The 19506-nt window shown below is 40.7% G+C and overlaps 1 protein-coding gene across 2 annotated transcripts; it reads left to right on the top strand.

Moving 5' to 3' along the window:
- Positions 1 to 476: 476 nt before the first annotated feature.
- On the top strand, positions 477 to 16164 carry npc1 (Niemann-Pick disease, type C1). Of its 2 annotated transcripts, none has more exons than XM_069692255.1 (26): positions 477 to 684; positions 3730 to 3858; positions 4003 to 4109; positions 4506 to 4651; positions 4932 to 5099; positions 5213 to 5462; positions 5611 to 5693; positions 5817 to 6187; positions 6409 to 6635; positions 6987 to 7087; positions 7910 to 8012; positions 8118 to 8307; positions 8573 to 8755; positions 9004 to 9118; positions 9893 to 10020; positions 10297 to 10431; positions 10544 to 10633; positions 10925 to 11115; positions 11303 to 11418; positions 11850 to 11979; positions 12164 to 12349; positions 12965 to 13196; positions 13852 to 13965; positions 14204 to 14366; positions 14451 to 15918; positions 15958 to 16164. In XM_069692255.1, the coding sequence occupies exons 1-25, from the start codon at positions 607 to 609 to the stop codon at positions 14531 to 14533; spliced, it is 3819 nt and encodes a 1272-aa protein (XP_069548356.1). In that variant the 5' UTR covers positions 477 to 606; the 3' UTR covers positions 14534 to 15918; positions 15958 to 16164. The 2 variants fall into 2 exon arrangements, with proteins under 2 accessions (XP_069548356.1, XP_069548357.1); XM_069692256.1 differs by having other exon boundaries at positions 14451 to 15923; positions 15961 to 16164.
- Positions 16165 to 19506: the final 3342 nt, after the last annotated feature.

Genomic DNA, 19506 nt, shown 5'->3' with positions numbered 1-19506 from the left:
CACTTTGAATTGCTTTGCTGTTGAAATGTGCTATACAAATATACTGGCCTTGCCTTGCCTCCTTAATCTGCATTTAGATCGCTGATTATACTGTTTAACTCAGGAACTTGCGTTTTTATTTAACGTCCAATTTGTAACCTAGAAAAGTGGAGGTAAACTGATCCATTGAATTATATAAACAAGGGTTCTCTTTCAACTACAGATCTTTTGGCGTGACCAATAAGTGAAAATAAATTTGTTTATATAATATGATATAATAATAATTATTTGGAATGTGTCCTTGCCTTTTACCAATGTTGACAATAAGCCAAACTAACTAAAAAAAAAAAAAAAAAAAAAAGATTCCGTCAATCTTATTAAATAGCTGAGAGATTTAAAATAAATAAATAAATATATATAAAAAAAAAAAAGGCCTATGAGAAATTACAGTTCCCTGGTGTTTGGTACGGGGTGCAGTGTACGATCAGCATCGCGTGGTGGCAGCACTGAGGAAACCCCCCCCTGTCTCCGCCCCAAACAAATACTCCGAGGAAGAAGATATCATCAACAAGATATGCGAAACTTTACCTGGACTGTCACTTCGACTCGATCTTTTCAGTGAGAGGGATGGGACTCTTCGCAGGGAGAGGCATTTTATTTGTACTTTTCTTCATTATAATCTTCTCGGAGGGATATTTTCGATGGGTGAGTAACGTCAGTGTTCTCGTGACTTGTTACATGACTCAGCTCAGGCTGCAGCTAGCGACGCTTGGATTCACGTCAGTGTTGCTGTTAACACCATCATCTCTTTATTCCCGAGCAAAGACAGCCTGAGACAGTAATTGGCTTTGTGCTGTCCTAAACATGTCACCGTAAGCGTTATCGCTACTGCAGCAGCCTCGCAACGTGTTTGAAAACCGTGAACGGATAGTACAAGACGTTAGTTAGCTCGTTCTCCAGAGACCGGTAGAGCTGGTACAGTGTGTATCCTGGACTCAAAGCTGTTTCGACGCAACTTTCTTGGCATGCAAGAAGAAAGTTACCACACTAGTTTGCAAAATAAAGTTCAGCTAAATGTGTCCCGGGTTATAGTTTAATCCCCCAAGCCACGACTTTTCGCCTATTTTAGCTAGAAAACAAAAAAAACAAAAAACATATTGTCTGTCAAATCTGCAACGTTTGCAAGTTACTCATAAAGCAGAGTGTTTGTATTTTTTTTTACAGAGATGGGTAAATTCATTTCGGAGCCGTGGTGAACATTTGGTGCCATTTAAAAAAAAAAAAAATTTGGGGTGGCGCGTGAAATCCCCTTATTTGTTTGGGTTTACCAAGACAGTGTACTTATAATTGCCAGTGGTGGAAAATAACTAATTACGTTTACTTAAGTACAACTTTGAGGTACTTGCACTATACTTGAGTATTTCCATGTGATGGTACGTTCTGCTTTCAGTCCTCTAGATCTCAAAGGGACATATTGTACTTTCTACTCCACTACACTTAGTTAAAAGAATTAGTTACTTTTCAGATGAAGATTTGACAGAACGGATCAAATATCAAGCTTAGAAAACACAATTTATTGTTTGCTGTTTAAGGCCTTTCAAAAATCAGCGTGTATTAGGGGTCACATTTCAGATGTTTGTGAGTTGTTAACAGCTCTCCTAAATATGGATTATTCCATCTAAACCTCTCCCTTGGTTTCAACTCAGAAACAGATTTGTGTTTTAGAGCATTGTTGTTTTTTTCTCCTTTTCTCTCCTAGTATTCATCTGACGACTGAATAATTTAACTACGTGTCTCTGCTAATACGTTAAATTGCTGTATTGGTACTTTTAGTTAAGTAAAGGATCTGAATACTTCTTTCAACATTGATTGTTGGGGCAAAATGTGAAAACCTTGCCTGACATTTTCTTCTTCTTTTTTTTTTTTACAACCGCATTGAAGAATCAGGGCAACTAAATGAGTGAATAAGAAATAGTACAAAGTAAGAATTTAGAGATAGAGACTACGAAATCCTTGGGATTTTCCCTGTGGGTAATGAAGACGACACAAAAGATTAAAATTAAATAATTAATGGGCAAAAATGTACAATATACAAGTTCCACGTTTCCCATAAACCTTTCCTAAGTAGGTGTTTTGTAATATTTGTAACAGGAGCAATAGGTCAAATAGGGACATCTATCAATACCATTTGATTTATCAATACACTGCACAGTTAGGCTTCTGATATTTTGGAGCCATAGAAAGATTCTAACTTGCACAAACTGCAGTCAGATAAAGGATCAATGAGTCAGGCAGACTAAACTTACATATTCAACTTAACAACCCCTCTTCTCTTGCACTCTGTCTGCGACCAGGTTCAGTGGGAGAAGGCAGAAAGCAGGTTAACGAGTGGGATGGGATCCCTTTTCTCAGATCCTTTACAGCTGATGTTATTTTTGCCATCACAAAGATGTCATGAATGATGTCTGTCCAATCACTCAGGGTGGGGGTTTGCAATACAAGGCGGGCCACATTGGTCCTTGCTGTGCCATTCATTTGCTTTGACTTAATCAGATGTGGATAAAACTCTCCTGTCATCAGTAGCCTCTGACTTCGTGACTGCATTTTTTTGCACACATTTTCACTATGTGACGAGGTCAGTCCTCTGCAATGCACAGAACTACTTTGAGACTTTGCAAAAAACATCTGAAACGGATTAATCATTACTGATTCAAGATAAGATATCAGCATATGCGTAAAAACAGCAAGAATGTCAGAATCTGTAAAAATATTGATTCTTTGGAGGCTGCTGTGGGTCAGCAGAGACACAAACTTGTGAATGTACCTGTGTAGTGTATTCGGTTTGTGGTTTACGGTGTATTTCTGTTCAATTCAAGGACCATTTTAAAACAAACCCTGCAGGCTTCGGTTGTTTCCTGAGATAAACAAATCCCAGTTAAATACACAGTTCGGTTACTATCCTAAGTCTGCAGCTTCATAAAACTCCATCTGAATGCTCTCTTTGAACTCACATCCACAAGACACAAGTAGTACAAAGTATCACACTAGGATTTCTCATAAAACAGTAGTCAGTGAATTGACTTCCTTAAGTCACCCCTCGCAACGAAGATCACGTGAGAGCATTGATGCTGAATTGACTGATAAAAGCACCTTTTTTTCTTCTTCTTTTTTTTACTTCTATAAACCAGAACCACTTTAAAGATGATTGTAGTTTCTTTATTGTATTTCAAATAGATATATTTTTTTTAAATATATCTTAATATGACTAAACTCAAGGCTTTTCTGTCTGCTTTACTAATCTTAATATTCAAATGCCAGATTAGAAAGAAACAGTTTTGCAGAAGTGAAAGTTTTATTTTCAGGCACACAAAGCACAAGGGACTAGAACCACAGGAAATGAAACGCGAGCAGACGTTTAATCTGGTGAAAAAGATAACCACATTTTTAGGATCAGAATCATGAAATCGTTTTAAACGGCTCAAACCAAGTCACATGGTCCACTGTAGCCTTCAGAAGAACTCACTACGTTTGGGTTAACTCTTTGATTAGTTGGCCTTGTCCTTGTCCTCGCTGTAAAAATAGAAGTGGGCTTTTTATGAGTAAAAAGCCTCTTCTGATTCACCAGATTCTACTGGAAAAAATAAATGTGCTGTATGCAAACCAGCAGTAGTGAGATCCAAAGGTCAAAAGAACTTGCTCTGTGAACACGATGCACACGTGATCAATGTGTTTTTCTTGTTTTCCCATCAGGTTGAGGCCGAGCACTGCGTGTGGTTCGGTGAGTGTGGGGAGTCTGAAAAGGTGCCCGGAAAAAAGTACAACTGCCATTACACTGGTCCCCCTGTCCCGCTGAAACAAGAGGGCTACGAGCTTCTCACGGTGCGTGCAGTATCTCAATGTTTTTCCCCTGCTACTTCTGACATGTGACACTCTTCTGTGACATGCTGTGCTTTATTTTGCACTGTGGAAAAATCTCCAACAGTGTATCAAAGTGACGTTGTGCCCCTTTGTGTTCATATACAGGAGCTTTGTCCAGGATACGACTATGAGAACCGAAGTCTCTGCTGTAATGTTGACCAGTTGCGCACTCTGAAAGGGAGTCTCCAGCTGCCCCTTCAGTTCCTGTCTCGGTATGCAGAGCAGTTATGACATTAACTCATGGAGCACATGACGTGCTTGGAAGGGCATTACCATTGACCTTTTGAATTTCTGAACACAAAGAGTTGGCTATCTGCCCTTTTAAGTCTGTCAATGTTCTGTATGTTCAGCTGAAATGGTCTGCAGTATGTTGTTGTGGTTCAGAGATGGAGTAGCTTAAAGGCCAAATTCAAATAATTTGCCAGGGTTGGCATGTTTCACATGTTTGTAGATGTGATCACCTTTTGTTATTGCTTAGTTGTTTTTTTTCCATTGCAACTTTTACACACTTGTAACTTGTTTTTATTATTCTCTTAGTTATACAATGATACCTCTCTGTTTTTGTTCTTAATTCTGGCTCTGCTGATACTCTCGACATCTGCATGAAGGTGTCCCGCCTGCTTCTTCAACCTGATGAACCTTTTCTGTGAGCTGACCTGCAGCCCCCACCAGAGTCAGTTTGTGAATGCCACCAAGTTCAATGGCTCCAATGTGGAGGAAGTGCAGTATTATATTGGACAAACATTCGCTCATGGTGAGTTCATTTATTTCATGGGACTCTGTCGTGCAAAGTGTGCAGAAAATCGTGCCAAGTACTATAATAACAAGACATATCTATCTTGCATATGAAATCTGCTGAGCAAACTATATCAGTTCCCTACTTAAACATGACGTCATGCTTTCAGTTGTGTAATTCTGTGGGTGACTGATGGTCATAACTGTTCAATTTTGAGTCGAATGAAAAAGGGAGCGACCAGTTTGACTAAATGAAATCTTGAGTTTGCCCTAAAACTATCTAAACGGACTCCTTGCAGCCATGTACAACGCCTGTAAGGATGTCCAGGCACCGTCGAGCAATGTGAAGGCCTTATCGCTGCTGTGTGGCAAGGACGCAAAGGAGTGCAATGCTACTAACTGGATCCAGTACATGTTCAATATTAACAATGGACAGACACCCTTTCCGATCCTCCCCATATTTTCAGGTAAAACTTGTAGTACTTTTTACAGTAGTAATAGTACAATTAGCACTTGCTCTATTTGTTAGTCTTTGTATGGTTAATCGGTCGTCCTGTGTTCTGTTTTCTCTTTACTCTAGATGTCCCGGTGTCGGGTTACACTCCCATGAACAACGAGACATATGGCTGCACCGAGGGCCTGGAGGACGGTTCAGGTCCCTGCTCCTGTCAGGACTGCGCGGACGCCTGTGGCTCCCCACCTGTACCTCCTCCTCTCCCTCTTCCCTGGACCATCCTGGGCATGGATGCCATGACTTTCATCATGTGGGTCTCTTACGTAGCCTTCCTGCTTATCTTTATCGGAGCTGTAGTGGGAGCTTGGTGCTACAGGTAATGGACTTTTGATCTTGTTGCTTATGCTGCTGGCGCCTGTATACATACAGTACATTCTGTATCTGCAATAATCATACAGTAATATTCTGGGCCTTGTGTTTTTATTCGATATCTAATTGACTTGTGTGGTTCCTTCTGTTTGCAGGAAAAGGACTGTCATGTCTGAGTATGCCCCCATTTTGGACAGCAATAACCCGCTGTCTCTCAACAGTGATAATCTTAACCAAGGTACAGCCACGCATGTGACACTAGTGACTGCATTGCCCTTTAATTGTAAGAAGTAGAAGTCATAACAATCGTCTGTTATTGCCACACGAATCAAACAAACCTCCGGTGTTTTTCTCCTCTCAGTAAATGCATCATGCAGTGAAACGCTGGGTGAACGCTTTGAGAATGCCCTGCGAATCCTCTTCAGCTCCTGGGGTTCCTTCTGTGTGCGGCGTCCGTCTGTGGTCATACTGGGCAGCTTCATCCTCGTGGTGGCCTCCTCTGGTGGCCTGGTCTACATGCGCATCACCACCAACCCCGTCGATCTGTGGTCGTCCCCCACCAGCCAGGCCCGGCAGGAGAAGGACTACTTTGACAGCCACTTCGGACCCTTCTTTAGAACGGCACAGCTCATTATAACCTCTCCACTCAATGACACTTTCATCTACTCTCCATATTTCGGAGGATCCAATGTCCCATTTGGAGCCATTCTGGGCAAAGACATCCTGCACCAGGTAGGTTAGAAGGACAAGTCAATTCAGAAAATCATAAGTAATGCTGATTCGTTTACTGTCATTAGTGCCACACTGAGTTTTGTACAAAGAAGCGTTGTTTCTTTTACCAGATGAAATGGAAAGTTTGCATGTGAAGAGCAGCTGCATCTCTAAAACTGTGTTTTAAAGGTTCTCCTTTCTTTTTCGAATCTCATTTTTTTTTCCAAACCTCAATCTACCAGGTGCTCGATCTGCAGCTTGGCATCGAAAGCCTTGTAGCCACATACGAGGGCCAAAACGTCACCCTGAAGGACATCTGCTTGGCGCCGCTGGCCCCGTACAACGACAACTGTACCATCTTGAGTGTCCTCAACTACTTCCAGAACAGCCACGCTGTGCTCGATCACAGCATCGGAGACGATTTCTATGTCTATGCTGACTTTCACAGCCACTTCCTCTACTGTGTCAGGTGAATTTTTTTCTAAAGTTGGTTCAGGTTCCATTTTTTTTTGTGCCTACCAATAAGCTGCCACCCACCAGGTCTTCTGCCACGTCTTGTAAACTGGTCTTAATTGCTGGCACAAATCTGTTAGAGATCTAAGAAACTTTGTTCCGCTGGCATCTGCGTTTTCAAAGAACTGTTGTGGAAAGTGTGCTCTTAAAATAGCACACATAAACTTCCTCATTAGCTTGTCATGTGTCAAGTGCATGTTTATCTGTTCTTCTTACCTCTACTATGACAAATTACGGCAAAACCCAAACTCACAACTGGTTTGTTCTTAAGCAGGCTTTAAACTCAGCTCCTCTTTTCCCTCTGCAGTGCACCAGCGTCGCTCAACGACACCACTCTCCTCCATGACCCATGTTTAGGCACCTATGGGGGCCCCATCTTCCCTTGGCTGGCTCTTGGGGGTTATGATGGTGAGTTTTGAAGTTTGTGTGTTCAACATTGCTCATCTTGAGTGTGACAATAAGGCTTGTATGTACACAACTTAGTAAATCAGGAGTAGAACTCCTCTAGATTTGTTAGAGAGAGAGAGAAAGAGAAGAGGAAGATAAAGAGAGAGAAAGAAAGAGAGAGAAAGAAAGAGAAAGAGAAAGAGGAAGATAAAGAGAGAGAAAGAAAGAGAAAGAGAGAGAGAAAGAAAGAGAAGGAGAGAAAAAGAGAAAGAGAGCATTTTGAGCTGGAAAAAAACTATATTGGACACAAATCTGTAGAGTCAAAGTATTATTATTGGTCCCAAAAGTAATTGCACCTGAACAGTAGTTTTTCATTTGCTGTAGAAACATAATTGGTTTACTGCTTCTCTTTTTATGTTTGTATTGCACAACAAAACCCTGCTTTGTTCCTCTGCTCTTTCACCATCCAGCCATTAAACTTGAATGTGTGTCAGTGTTCATCCGAATTTGTATCGGTAAAACCTGATTTTTGCCATCACCCGTAAGAGCAATACAGACCTCAATAACGTATTATATTTGCTTTTATGCATCAGTTACTGTCACACGTGTGCTGTTTGAAATGTTTTCTGTAAATAGAATAAAATAGGAACAATCGCCTACTTCTCCATCTAGTTACTATAACAACCAACCACAACAGAGAGGCAGTTAAATCTTTCCATGGGGATTTTTTTTATCTATGCTTTAAAAAATGAATACTTAGTTATAACTGCAGATTCAATGATGACTGTTTAAGGGATTTCTTCACACGAATTATTACTTTTATTTATTTTTTTCACACCACAGACACAAACTACAACAATGCCACTGCTCTTGTGATCACCTTCCCACTCAACAACTACCTGAATGACACCGTCAGAACTGGCAAAGCAATGGCGTGGGAAAAAGAGTGAGACGACACTCAGTCAACAAGCTATCCTCCGCTAAAGTCACCGTTTGTGTTGTCGTATTTGTCTGTGGGTCTGAACTCTGTTGTTTGTTGTGTGCATTTCAGATTCATCAACTTCATGAAGAACTTCAATAACTCCAACCTAACCCTAGCATTCACTGCAGAGAGGAGTATTGAAGATGAAATCAACCGAGAGAGCAACGGTGACGTCAGCACCATCGTAATCAGCTACGCCATCATGTTCATCTACATCTCTCTGGCCCTCGGTCACATCCACAGCCTCCGGAGAGTCATGGTAATAGATGAAGCCTGTAACTCAATGTCGTTAACATGTTTATTCCATATGTCTGCGCAATGTTTTTCATGCATTTGCTCATAAGTGTCGATCCATGCCTGAAATAGTTTAAACATTACGTAAGCGTAAATCCTCTTTCATGCTTGTGTGACAAGAACTTGTGAAGTTACTTTTGACTTTTTCAACATGTCTGACAACTTTAACGCATAAAACATAGCAGATAAGAGACGATGATGATTTTTTTTTTTTTTTTTTGCCCGTACAGGTGGACTCTAAGATTTCTCTTGGTATAGCAGGCATCCTGATTGTTTTGAGCTCTGTGGCCTCGTCACTGGGGATCTTCAGCTACGCTGGTATCCCGCTCACACTCATTGTGATTGAGGTCATTCCCTTCCTTGTGCTGGCTGTTGGAGTGGACAACATCTTTATTATAGTACAGACATACGAGGTAACCCATTTCACCATTAAACTCGTGCGTAAGCACTCACTCGTTCGTCATGTTATTTAGTGCTTAAATAAACCTATATTATTAGTTTTTCATTATTATTATTTGCTGTAAGAAACTGTGCTTGTCTTCTTGTGTGACAGTCACTCTTCAAAGGATATTTTGTGATATTTTAGTGAGCTCTTTTTTTATATTTTTGCCAGTTACCAGTTAAACCTGCTGACTTTGTGTCCATTTGCACTTTTAAATAGAGGGATGAGCGGATGCCACAGGAAGAACTTCACCAGCAGATTGGTCGCATTCTTGGAGAAATCGCACCCAGCCTGTTTCTCTCCTCCTTCTCGGAGACGGTGGCCTTCTTCCTTGGTAAAGCAGATCACTTATTCAATGCACACCATATGTAAACAGACATTGTAGATTAAACTGTCAAATATGCATTCCTGATGATGTTTCACCTTTTAAATTTAGGGCATTTTCACACTGAAAAATCCGTGGGAATCAAAATGCGCCACTAGAAACCAGTTGAATGTTCACTTTGGTCATTGGTCAGATGTGTTTTGGGCAGAAGTGACACAGTAAATAGAGGAACAATGTTCTATATTCTAAACTTGTGTATATTTCTGAGAGAAACGTTGATATGCCATTTAACATGGAGAAACAGCAGAGTTGGTATTGGCTCATAACCGTGGTGGCAGAATGACTGAATCTAGAGACATCTAGAAAATACTACACTGGCTCACACTTTGCAAAGAAGATTTTCAGCCTTCAAGAGAGCTAATATTGAGCATGTACATTTAACATGCTTACTGTTTAGTAGCTGTTTAGCTGAAACGTGCGGAGTTTGGTCGGACCATGTTCCCACCACAAATGAACAAGAGATTGTTTGGGCCTGTACCGAGACCACCTCGTCTCCAGGGTCTCCGTCTCAGTGTGGCCGTTTTGTTTGACACCTGAGTGCGACTGCTGTGCTCACACCTGCCAAAATAAACCAGAGTCTGATTTTAATAACTCGGGTGTGAAAGCCTGCTGAGAAAATTGTCTTCTTTGTGGACACAATTGACACGGTAGCCACAAAAAGTGCCACCACTTCCTGTTGACTCACATGCTGATAAGATTGTTGGTTTTTTTTTCTTTTTCTAGGAGCGCTGTCCAACATGCCCGCTGTGAGGACTTTCTCTCTGTTTGCTGGCCTGGCTGTTTTTATTGATTTCCTGTTGCAGATCAGTTGCTTTGTCAGCTTGCTCGGCTTGGACGCTAGAAGACAGGAGGTGAGACTGAGGGAAATGGTGGTTACGCATGGTCAGGGGCTGTAGGGGTTACGAGAAGAGTATTTCCTTCCGATTTAATGGCTGCAAGTTTGAATCACTGCACTGTCTAATTTAATATTACCCAATCAAATTTCCCCGTTCAGCAATTGTTTGGAATGAAAACCTACTGTTTAGCTGTAATGGACGTGGTTAAGTACATGTTCTAAATGATTTAACCTTCAACTTATTTTCAGCCGTAGCACTTTTCAAATGCTGTGTCCTGTGCTGTGTTAAAAGGGGAATCGATTTGACATTGTCTGCTGTGTGAAACTGCCAGAAGGTCAGGAAACCAAGACAGACGGTTTCCTCTTCCGTTTTTTCAAGAAAGTCTATGCTCCGTTCATCCTCAAAGAGTGGGTGCGACCGATCATAGTAAGTACCTCAGTGACACTCGTGCACATTTACCTCTCGATAATGTGCTCACAAGCAGAATATTGTTTTTCGTCAGTATATGACGATCATGTTGTGTTTTGTTTTTTAATAGGTGGCAGTGTTTGTGGGCATTCTGTCCTTCAGTATTGCTGTGGTGAATAAAGTAGAGATTGGACTGGACCAGAAATTATCCATGCCTGATGTAAGTTTGGTTGTTTCAATCGTGGATTGTTTGCCTATATCTGTTGAAAAGGTTAACAAAGTAGAGTAGTTATACTTTGAATACTTGTGGTAACGCATCCGTGTTCAGTGATGTCATTGATTATGAAGGGCATTTAACTGCCCCATCAGTCAACCAGGAAACTAAATCAATTGCATTCCATGTGGCATGCTTATTGAATTCCCATTTAATTGTTGCAGCACTCTTGATGTACACCATGCCGCTTGCTTTCTTCTTTCTGGGGCAGTTCTGACTGTTTCTCTCTCCATCCAGGACTCGTATGTGCTGGAGTACTTCAAGAACATGAGCGAGTATCTGCACACCGGAGCTCCAGTTTACTTTGTGGTGGAGGATGGTATCAAGTACAACAGCTCAGAGGGCCAGAATGCTGTGTGCGGCGGGGTGGGCTGTAACAACAACTCTCTGGTCCAGCAGATCTACACCGCCTCACTTATCAGCAACTAGTAAGTCTGGGCCATGAATTAGGAATGAGCCGGAGAATGAGTCCCATTCAGATCAAACTGAGAACCTGTATGTCACATCCTGAAAACCTGAGATACGGCAAAAGTCATGAAAGGATGAAAATCGATCAAATCTGATGATGTGATTGTATAATCTATTTTTTTATTTATTTTATTTTTTTACTCCTAGCACAACCATTGCCTACACGCCGTCCTCCTGGCTGGACGACTACTTTGACTGGGTGAAGCCTCAGTCAACCTGCTGTCGGTACAACAATATATCTGGGGCCTTCTGCAATGCCTCAGGTAAATTGTTATCTGATGGAAATGCACAGAATACTTGTCTCATGAGCCCAGTCTCAAAGTCTCAGAGTCTAAAAAGGTGTCTTACATGGTTCAGAACTAAAATTCAGGTACAAAAATGTATATGCATTGTAATGATTATATGAGGGATTGATGCAAAGTAATTCAAGTTTAACAGGAATACATTATTCTGGCATTAATCAACCCATGAAGAAAACATACTGTATGTTAATAACTAATATGTTGCATCAGCATTTAATAAAGACTTTAAAAAAAACAACAACTTCATAATAAAAACCAAACCTTGTACTGCAACTTTAATGTTATTCATAAGTTTTCAATTCTTGGTTTTGCCTCTGGTCAAATATACTGTGTGTATTTCTCAAATCCTATTGATAAGATAAATGAATATATTCCTGATGGTTGTTTTCCAGTGGTAAACTCGTCCTGCGTGTCCTGTCGGCCCATGACTCCCAGTGGAAAGCAGAGGCCTGTAGGAGAAAACTTCATGCGGTTTCTACCCATGTTTCTGTCAGACAATCCCAACATCAAATGTGGAAAAGGGTAATTTTATAGCTCTGTCGTTTTTTTTTTAATTTTTTTATTGAAAATACATAACATTCCAGTGCATCCTTTTACTTGAAATTCTGTGTGACCAAACATATCCCATCACTGCGTACTAGTTTGGTTTTGGTTTGTAACGTTTTCCTTCTCTTTTCTCTCTCTCTCTCTCAAAATGTTCCTCCAGGGGTCACGCAGCCTACGCCTCAGCAGTAGACCTGTATCCCAACAACACAGGGGTCGGAGCCACTTACTTCATGACTTACCACACCATCCTAAAGGAGTCCCCTGACTTTATAGACGCTTTGAAAATGGCTCGAATCCTTGCCAACAATATCAGTCAGTCCATGGACCACAAAGTTTTTGCCTACAGGTAAGTCCTCTTCTACCTTTCCCTTTGCTTTATAGTCTGTGTAAACAATTTTATAGTCGTATAACAGAGCTAGTTTATTGTGTTTTCAGTTTCAACCACTGCTTTATTACTTGGAAATGAAGTTTTAAACTGAAGGTTCAAAGGTATCGGTGGGGAAAAGTAGGTCACTGATAAGCACAGAGCAAAGAAAACATAATAAATGGCAGTGCGGCTGTGGTTCGACCTTCAGTACTGATTTAATGTTCCTGTCCCCTGCTGCCTACAGAAAACCTAAAGTTTATGACACCACTGATGTTGATCACAACTTCAGATACTAAGGTGGAAACCGGTATTCAGCAAAAAAAAAAAAAGTGGTTTGTGTATACAAAATTACATTTGCTGTTTATTCAGTGAATAAAATGACTCTTAAGTCTCCAATGAAATGCACGAGAGGACAAAGTATCAGATAAACTGGCTCTGATTGAAAACAACATAAACATTGGCTACTAATGAAAATAAAGTCATGACTGCATATAGTATAGATTAACCATATCCTGCTCTGTCCATTTGAAAACGACTACTGGACAACGATTTTCTTCATGGCTGTTCTCCAATAAAAAATTGTCTCCTTCACAGCGTCTTCTACGTGTTTTACGAGCAGTACCTCACCATCGCGTACGACACGGCTCTGAACCTCGGCGTCTCACTGGCAGCTGTATTTGTGGTGACGACGGTGCTGCTGGGCTTCGAGCTGTGGTCGGCCATGATGGTCAGCATCACCATCGGCATGATCCTGGTCAACATGTTCGGCGTCATGTGGCTGTGGAACATCAGCCTCAATGCAGTTTCCCTTGTGAACCTGGTCATGGTGAGAGATGCATGAAACGGTGACCTGCGTCAGGGTTTGGGGTTAGAGGAGATGTTTAACTTGCTGTAATTTCTATCACGTATGACAACATTTCAGTTGCCAATTTGGGCTGAGAGTGTGGCAGCGTCACTACAACCGAGACCACGAAAGCAAAACCATTTGACACATCAATAAGTATGATGTTTTACCAAAATGAATTATTTGAAAGTTAGTCATTTGTTTAATTCAAACACTCCCTGAAATACAGTGGGGGGAAAAAAAAAAATCCCACAACTACCCGGATGACTTTGACACGAAAAAAAATGCCAGTTTTTATTGCCCATTGACATTTGTCCTGGTTCAACTTCAATGTTTGTTTTTAAACTTTTAAACTGCGGCTGCGTCTCGTTGTCTGACCGCTCGCTCGAGGGACTTTCCAGTAGTAATGTCACTGTCCTTGGATGTCAGCAGTTATTTTGGCAAGAAATATGTTGTCATAATGACCAGCAAGAAACTACTAGTTCATTAATACAATTTCTTTCTAATCTCACCTTTTTAAAAAAAAATATATTTTTTTTAAATTTGCATGACGATGCAAATTTCAGATTTGTTTTGTCTCTTCTGTCCTGAATTTCAGTTTTTCTGGTTCTGAGATGTTTACTGTCCTCTGTTGCAGTGTGTTGGTATCTCGGTGGAGTTCTGCAGCCATATTGTGCGAGCCTTTTCCATCAGTGTGAGGAAGAACAGAGTGGAGCGGGCCGAGGAGGCCCTGGCTCACATGGGCAGCTCCGTAAGTCACGCTTTACCTCTTACCAAATTCATGATAGGAGGAAACACTAAATAAAGACCTATTTTGGTAATGTGGATTTCAGCGTAAACAAGATATCAGGGCAGAACAAAGCAATGTTCTTTGAGGAAAAAAAAAAAAAGTTTTATCTGCAATTAACACTTTTGATTTTTAAAATCTATCATGCATTCAGTCTAATTTTAGTCCGATACAATTTTTTGACATTGTTTCCTTCCCGCAGGTATTCAGCGGGATCACATTGACAAAGTTCGGCGGCATCTTAATCCTGGCACTTTCCAAGTCGCAGATCTTCCAGGTCTTCTACTTCAGGATGTACTTGGCCATCGTGCTGCTGGGAGCGACGCACGGCCTCATCTTCCTCCCTGTGCTGCTCAGCTATATAGGTCAGCGCAGGAAAGAGAAAGCACTGCTAACAAGATATAAGCGCAGACTAGTTTGTACTAACTGTAATGTGTTTTGACTTGTAGGTCCGTCGGTGAACAAAGCAAAGGTGTTTGCAGCTAACAAGCGCTACGCTGGTACAGAAAGGGAGCGTCTCCTCAACTATTAGCAGGCTGTTTGGGCCAGCGAACAATGAACTGACTGTTTGTCTGGGAGGGACTGTGTGGGTGTGAGCGCAAGCCAACGTCTCTGTGATCACAGACACACTCGTCGTCATTGCCAATACTATGCATGGATTGAACTCAGGAATATTCTTGGCAATAGGAGAGCCGGGGGGGGGCCCTCATCCAACTGCATACTTACCGATGTTCCTCAGAAGACTTTGGACCCCCCCCTCTACCCCCCAACCCCCACCAGACCGCCTCTTCTTCCTCACACTACAGGACAGGCATTACTTCAGTGTTTGAAGCATGAGCAACATACCAAGAGGCACTTTGACAGTGTGGAAGTGGGACAGACGTCACCCCCAACTTCAGCTCACAGACAAACCTCCAGCCACTTCCTCGTGCTATGAGCTGTTTGGATTTCGGAGAACTCAAAAGGGTTAAAACTGGTCCGTTTTTATATAGATAAATATGTAATTTGTTTTTATTTAATTTTTTAAATAATGTTGACTCATGTGAGACTTTTATATAGCTATTGGATATTTTATTAGGGCATGTTTGTCCACGTCCATGTCACCAGAGGGAGCCCACTCTCCCTTTTCAGAGATAAACATGCAAAGACTCCAATCTCTGCATGGATGTGGACATGAACTCCCATCAGTCTTTGTTTTACTTCAAAATAAGTATACCAGTGCACAAAGCCAAACCAAAACTTGTTCAAATATTTGCAATCTGCACTGTGTAGTTTGCTGCTTCCCACCTTTTCTAAATTCATTTATGCCCACATTAGTAGCTGTTATCCAGTGCCACATTTCATTTTAAAGCTAATTGATTTATCTTAAGTGCCCTTCCGAAGTGTTTTTGCAGGACTGGATTGTGAGGTCATCGTAACCTGGTCTGACATGAGTCGCGACAGGTGTAAAAGGTGCCCTGCTGCTAATAATGGTTTTACTTTGAAGTGTAAATGAGACATTAAGCTACTGAGCGGAAACGTTTGTTACATCAAGAGGTGGGAAAACAAAACTTTGCATTTTAATGAAAGAAGCTCACACAGGACTAACTCACCATCCAGAGTGTGTTGCTACGGAATACTGGAGAATTGATTTCATAACGGTACAGTTCTGAAGTTTTCATTCCTTCCCCTTTTTAATTTATTTTTATTTTGTTAACTATTAACATTGTGTAAGGACACATTGCTATCTTAATTCCCTGACTAGTGTCCTTTCAAAAGTTTACCATTGGTGGATATGAAGAGTCACTAACGCGTTGTCAAGGTGGTAGTGTGCCCCCAATAGTTTATATTAAATAGGGTTGTGTCATCACTGGTGTGAACATTTTATCCAAGGTTTATTCTTCCATTACCATTCCTTGTTTTTAAATTAATGTTGTTGTTTTGTTTTTGTTTTTTTGTTTTTTTTTTCACACAAAGCAGTCATTTTTTCTGAAGGTGGTGTCAAAGACTAGTTTTGAACCTGGATGTGTAAATGCATACAGAGCTTTTTAACTGTGCTGTGCACTGACATTGACAAATCATATCCGACACCGAGACTATCGTTGTGGAAACAGACTGAACAAAGCTTTGAGATATTTTAGTTTTTAACAAATTTAACACATTAAATTGTACTTTTAAAAACAACGCACAGCCTTCTTCCCCTTGTTATTTCTCAAACAATACACCTCTGAATTCATTTTTTGTTTGCGGATGGTTATTTAACATTATGTTGTACCTTGACTGGTTTATTAGTTGGAGCTTCTTTAAAAGTCGGGACTCCTTTTTCTTTTAGTTACCCTGTAGCAAAATCGTTTGGAATCGTGTCGATTTACGAAAACACACTATATGATAAATGTAACGGGTACTAATGCAAACACATTACATACTGTGCTGTATATCGTAGCTGAGATGATTCAGACTGACCACAGTGTGGCGCCTGCATCCACTGGCAGAGCTCAGTCTGCATCCTTCTCTCTGTTATGTAGTGGGAGTGACCTAATTTTCATGACTTCAGGAGCAACCTTGCCATGCTTTTACTTTGACAGTGAATTCCATTTTCAGTGCAGTGCCAGTATTTAAAATCCAAAGTCAACAGAGCAGAGTGACTAAAACATATAAATGAAGCTGGTTGTTCATCGACTAATTTGGCGGCTCGATTATATTTGCAGCAAAACTTCAGAGGCCATCAGTCAGTCACTTCCAGCATCCAAAATCTCTGCCAAACCCAGTGCTATCTGCTTCCTCCCAGTATGTGTTGTTGTGACTGTCTGTTCAGCCCTGTTCTCACACAAACCTCCAGCTCATGACTTATTTATCCGCTGCCCTGTGAGAGCGGGGCCCGTTCTTTGAATCTGGCTGAGAGATTAAAATATTAATTTCCTCTGCAGGTCAGCTGTGCTGTCTAGAGGGGAGAATATATACAGGTCGTCAGGGCGCTGTTATGCAAGATGTGCAAGGCTCGGCTCTCACTAGACTCTGACCTCTCCCCATCTTTCATTATGACACAGACACAGTGCACCACAAGGGTATTGTGTTCAGGGCAAGAAAAACATTTAGAGAGCAGAAAACTGAAATAACCTCAAATGAAATTGTCGTCTTTGCTGATGATTATAACACAATTTGGCCTAAAACCAATTCACGTAAAACTCAAAAAATGAATGGCTCTGCTTATACAAGTACTGTGATGATTGAAAAGCCTTTTTATGCTATTGTAAATATCAGATTGGCAGTAATTCTACAATAGAAAATGATTTATAGCTATTGCAGAGACTTGAGCTAAAGTTAATGTAAATCCTGGTTTAGAAGTTAAACTGAAGCCATAAAATAAATCTGAAAGTCAAAGTAATTTATATTGGTAGAGATGAAGATATCATCCTGAAACAAAGGACAATCTGAGAGAAATTCTAGATTATTAAATTATTTGTTTCGTTACCATATAGTTTATTGTTGATGCTCAATTTAACTACAGACTTGTGACAACTCGCCTAATAGCATATGCACTAAAAAATAGGTTTCATTTATGTAAAAAGGATACAGTATATTGTGTAATCTCCTGTTTACAAAACCATCCGGGACAATTTTATTATGAAAGAACTTTTCATTGTACAATTTGTACCTCCCTCCCACTGAGCGCCCGCTGTCTGAATAACGGTGACCCTGGATTAATAATCCCTCAAATTTAATTTGTATTTTGTTTTTAGATAACAGGATTAATCCAGAAAATAATCTGCTGACTAATAAAGCTCAGGATTTAACAAATACAAACTGTTAAATGAAAGAACAGAAATAACAGTGATAGAAAAGTTGACTTTCAGAGAAGTTAGTTTCTGTGGCATAACCTTGTAAAACTAGTGATTTTGTCTAGTAATGGAACTTTTTTTTTTTACACAACCCAAAATAAAACATCCTCTAATGATGTTTGTTACATGATTATTAGGAGTAAAAGAAACAGTGATGCCTCCTAATACTTTTTCAAATGTCCCACATGCATCAACACGTCTGTTTCTAAAACTGACTTGTTAAAGTATATACAAATACACTCTGATCAAACGTAAGCCTTATCCTTCAGTTCACATTGGTGCTTCCCTAACACTCAAAACGTTGATCTGTGTGTTTTTTAAAGATCCATCAATTAATAAGTGTAAGAAGTGTTTAATGTCCTGCTTTGCGTCACTGGTTTTCTATTACCGTGGGTTCAGTTGTCTCTGAAATAGACTCGTGGGGTGGAACAAAAAGGATTAGGTAGCCTGGTCAAACACGAAGAGAGGATCAGATTTTCAGGTCCGCCTGCTGTGCTTTCCCCTCCTGACCACCGAGCAGCGTTAGAAGGAACACAACATTACTCTTACTGAAGAGCCAGGTTTGTGGATTTGAACATATAGACTCCGTAAATTGAGCACATGCAGTAAAGTCAGTCATTTTAGCAGTTAAAACACCACGATCATGAGCGTTCAGTACTTCCATATTTACAAACTGTAAATGGTGGAAAATCCCTGAGTCACAGTATCATGACAGGAAAGGGGCAAAATGCAGTTTCAGCCAAATGTTGTTATTTTAAAGGGAAGGGTGACTGTAGCTTGCCCCAAACGATGGTACACATATTTTCACAATGAGGGTCACTTATGTGTGAGCAGGGCTCAGGAAGGGTTGTCAATAGGCCCCTTTATGAGATGGTGAGGGGGGAATTAGGCCTTCAATGGAGGGGACTAAGCCATGTATGCCATGTGCCCACACTCGGGCCTGACCTGTTTGTTTTGATGGCAGCACGAGACTGGCGTGACTGCGGGCCTTGTTTACGTTGGATATGTGTCAAGCAGAGGACAGTTCCCGTTTGATGAGAAACTGACCTCTCGCATTGCATCAGAGAGACAGGTGCAGTCATTTCCAGTCGAAGCTCCCTGGAGTCCATCCCGGTTTGATGGACTGAAGTGATGAGTCCTGGCAGTTTGAAAACCTGAGTTATGCACTTGCAAGCCAGAGGGATGTTTCATAAATGTGGATCAGAGAAGCAAGGCATGTTGTGAAGTGATTGTCTTGACTAAGTCATGTCAAGTTTAAAAACTGCTGGTTCATTCATGAAAGCAGTTTTCATGAATGTAAAACTAAAGACGTCAATCTCAAATCACATCATCTGACAATAAAGAAAACTACATTTTAAGGACAAAATTGTGACCGTCAAAGAGACAGAGCAGCACATGTCATAATTTGTAACATCACAAATAAGTAAGAAAACAAAGACAAACAAATCCACTGCCATTTCAGAGCGGAGAAGACTGGCAGCTTGTTTGTAGAGCATCAGTGAGCTCAGATTGTGACACAACTAGAGACAAACTCAGCCCCACTGAACTCATTTGTTTGCTTGTTCTTTCTTTGCTGTTGAGCTCTGAGTCCCGTGTTTCTTCGTACAGTATCATATGTACCGGAAATACATTTTAGGGTCATCGTCAGAAAAAAACGATTTAAATGTGAAATGAGGTTGTTGTGTTT

This window comes from Brachyistius frenatus, unplaced genomic scaffold, assembly GCF_029030835.1.
Source record: "Brachyistius frenatus isolate BFR_SWC_R1_liver_20210118 unplaced genomic scaffold, ASM2903083v1 Contig_12, whole genome shotgun sequence".
Lineage (NCBI taxonomy): Eukaryota > Metazoa > Chordata > Actinopteri > Embiotocidae > Brachyistius > Brachyistius frenatus.
Note: the sequence above shows the minus strand (reverse complement) of the source record. Positions and strands in the feature narration are given on the sequence as shown.

Coding starts and splice junctions, on each gene's coding strand:
- npc1 (XM_069692255.1), top strand. CDS start 607: ATGGGACTCTTCGCAGGGAGAGGCATTTTATTTGTACTTTTCTTCATT. Junction 8,308..8,572: donor ACAGCCTCCGGAGAGTCATG/GTAATAGATGAA, acceptor TTGCCCGTACAG/GTGGACTCTAAGATTTCTCT. Junction 13,966..14,203: donor TGGCTCACATGGGCAGCTCC/GTAAGTCACGCT, acceptor TCCTTCCCGCAG/GTATTCAGCGGGATCACATT.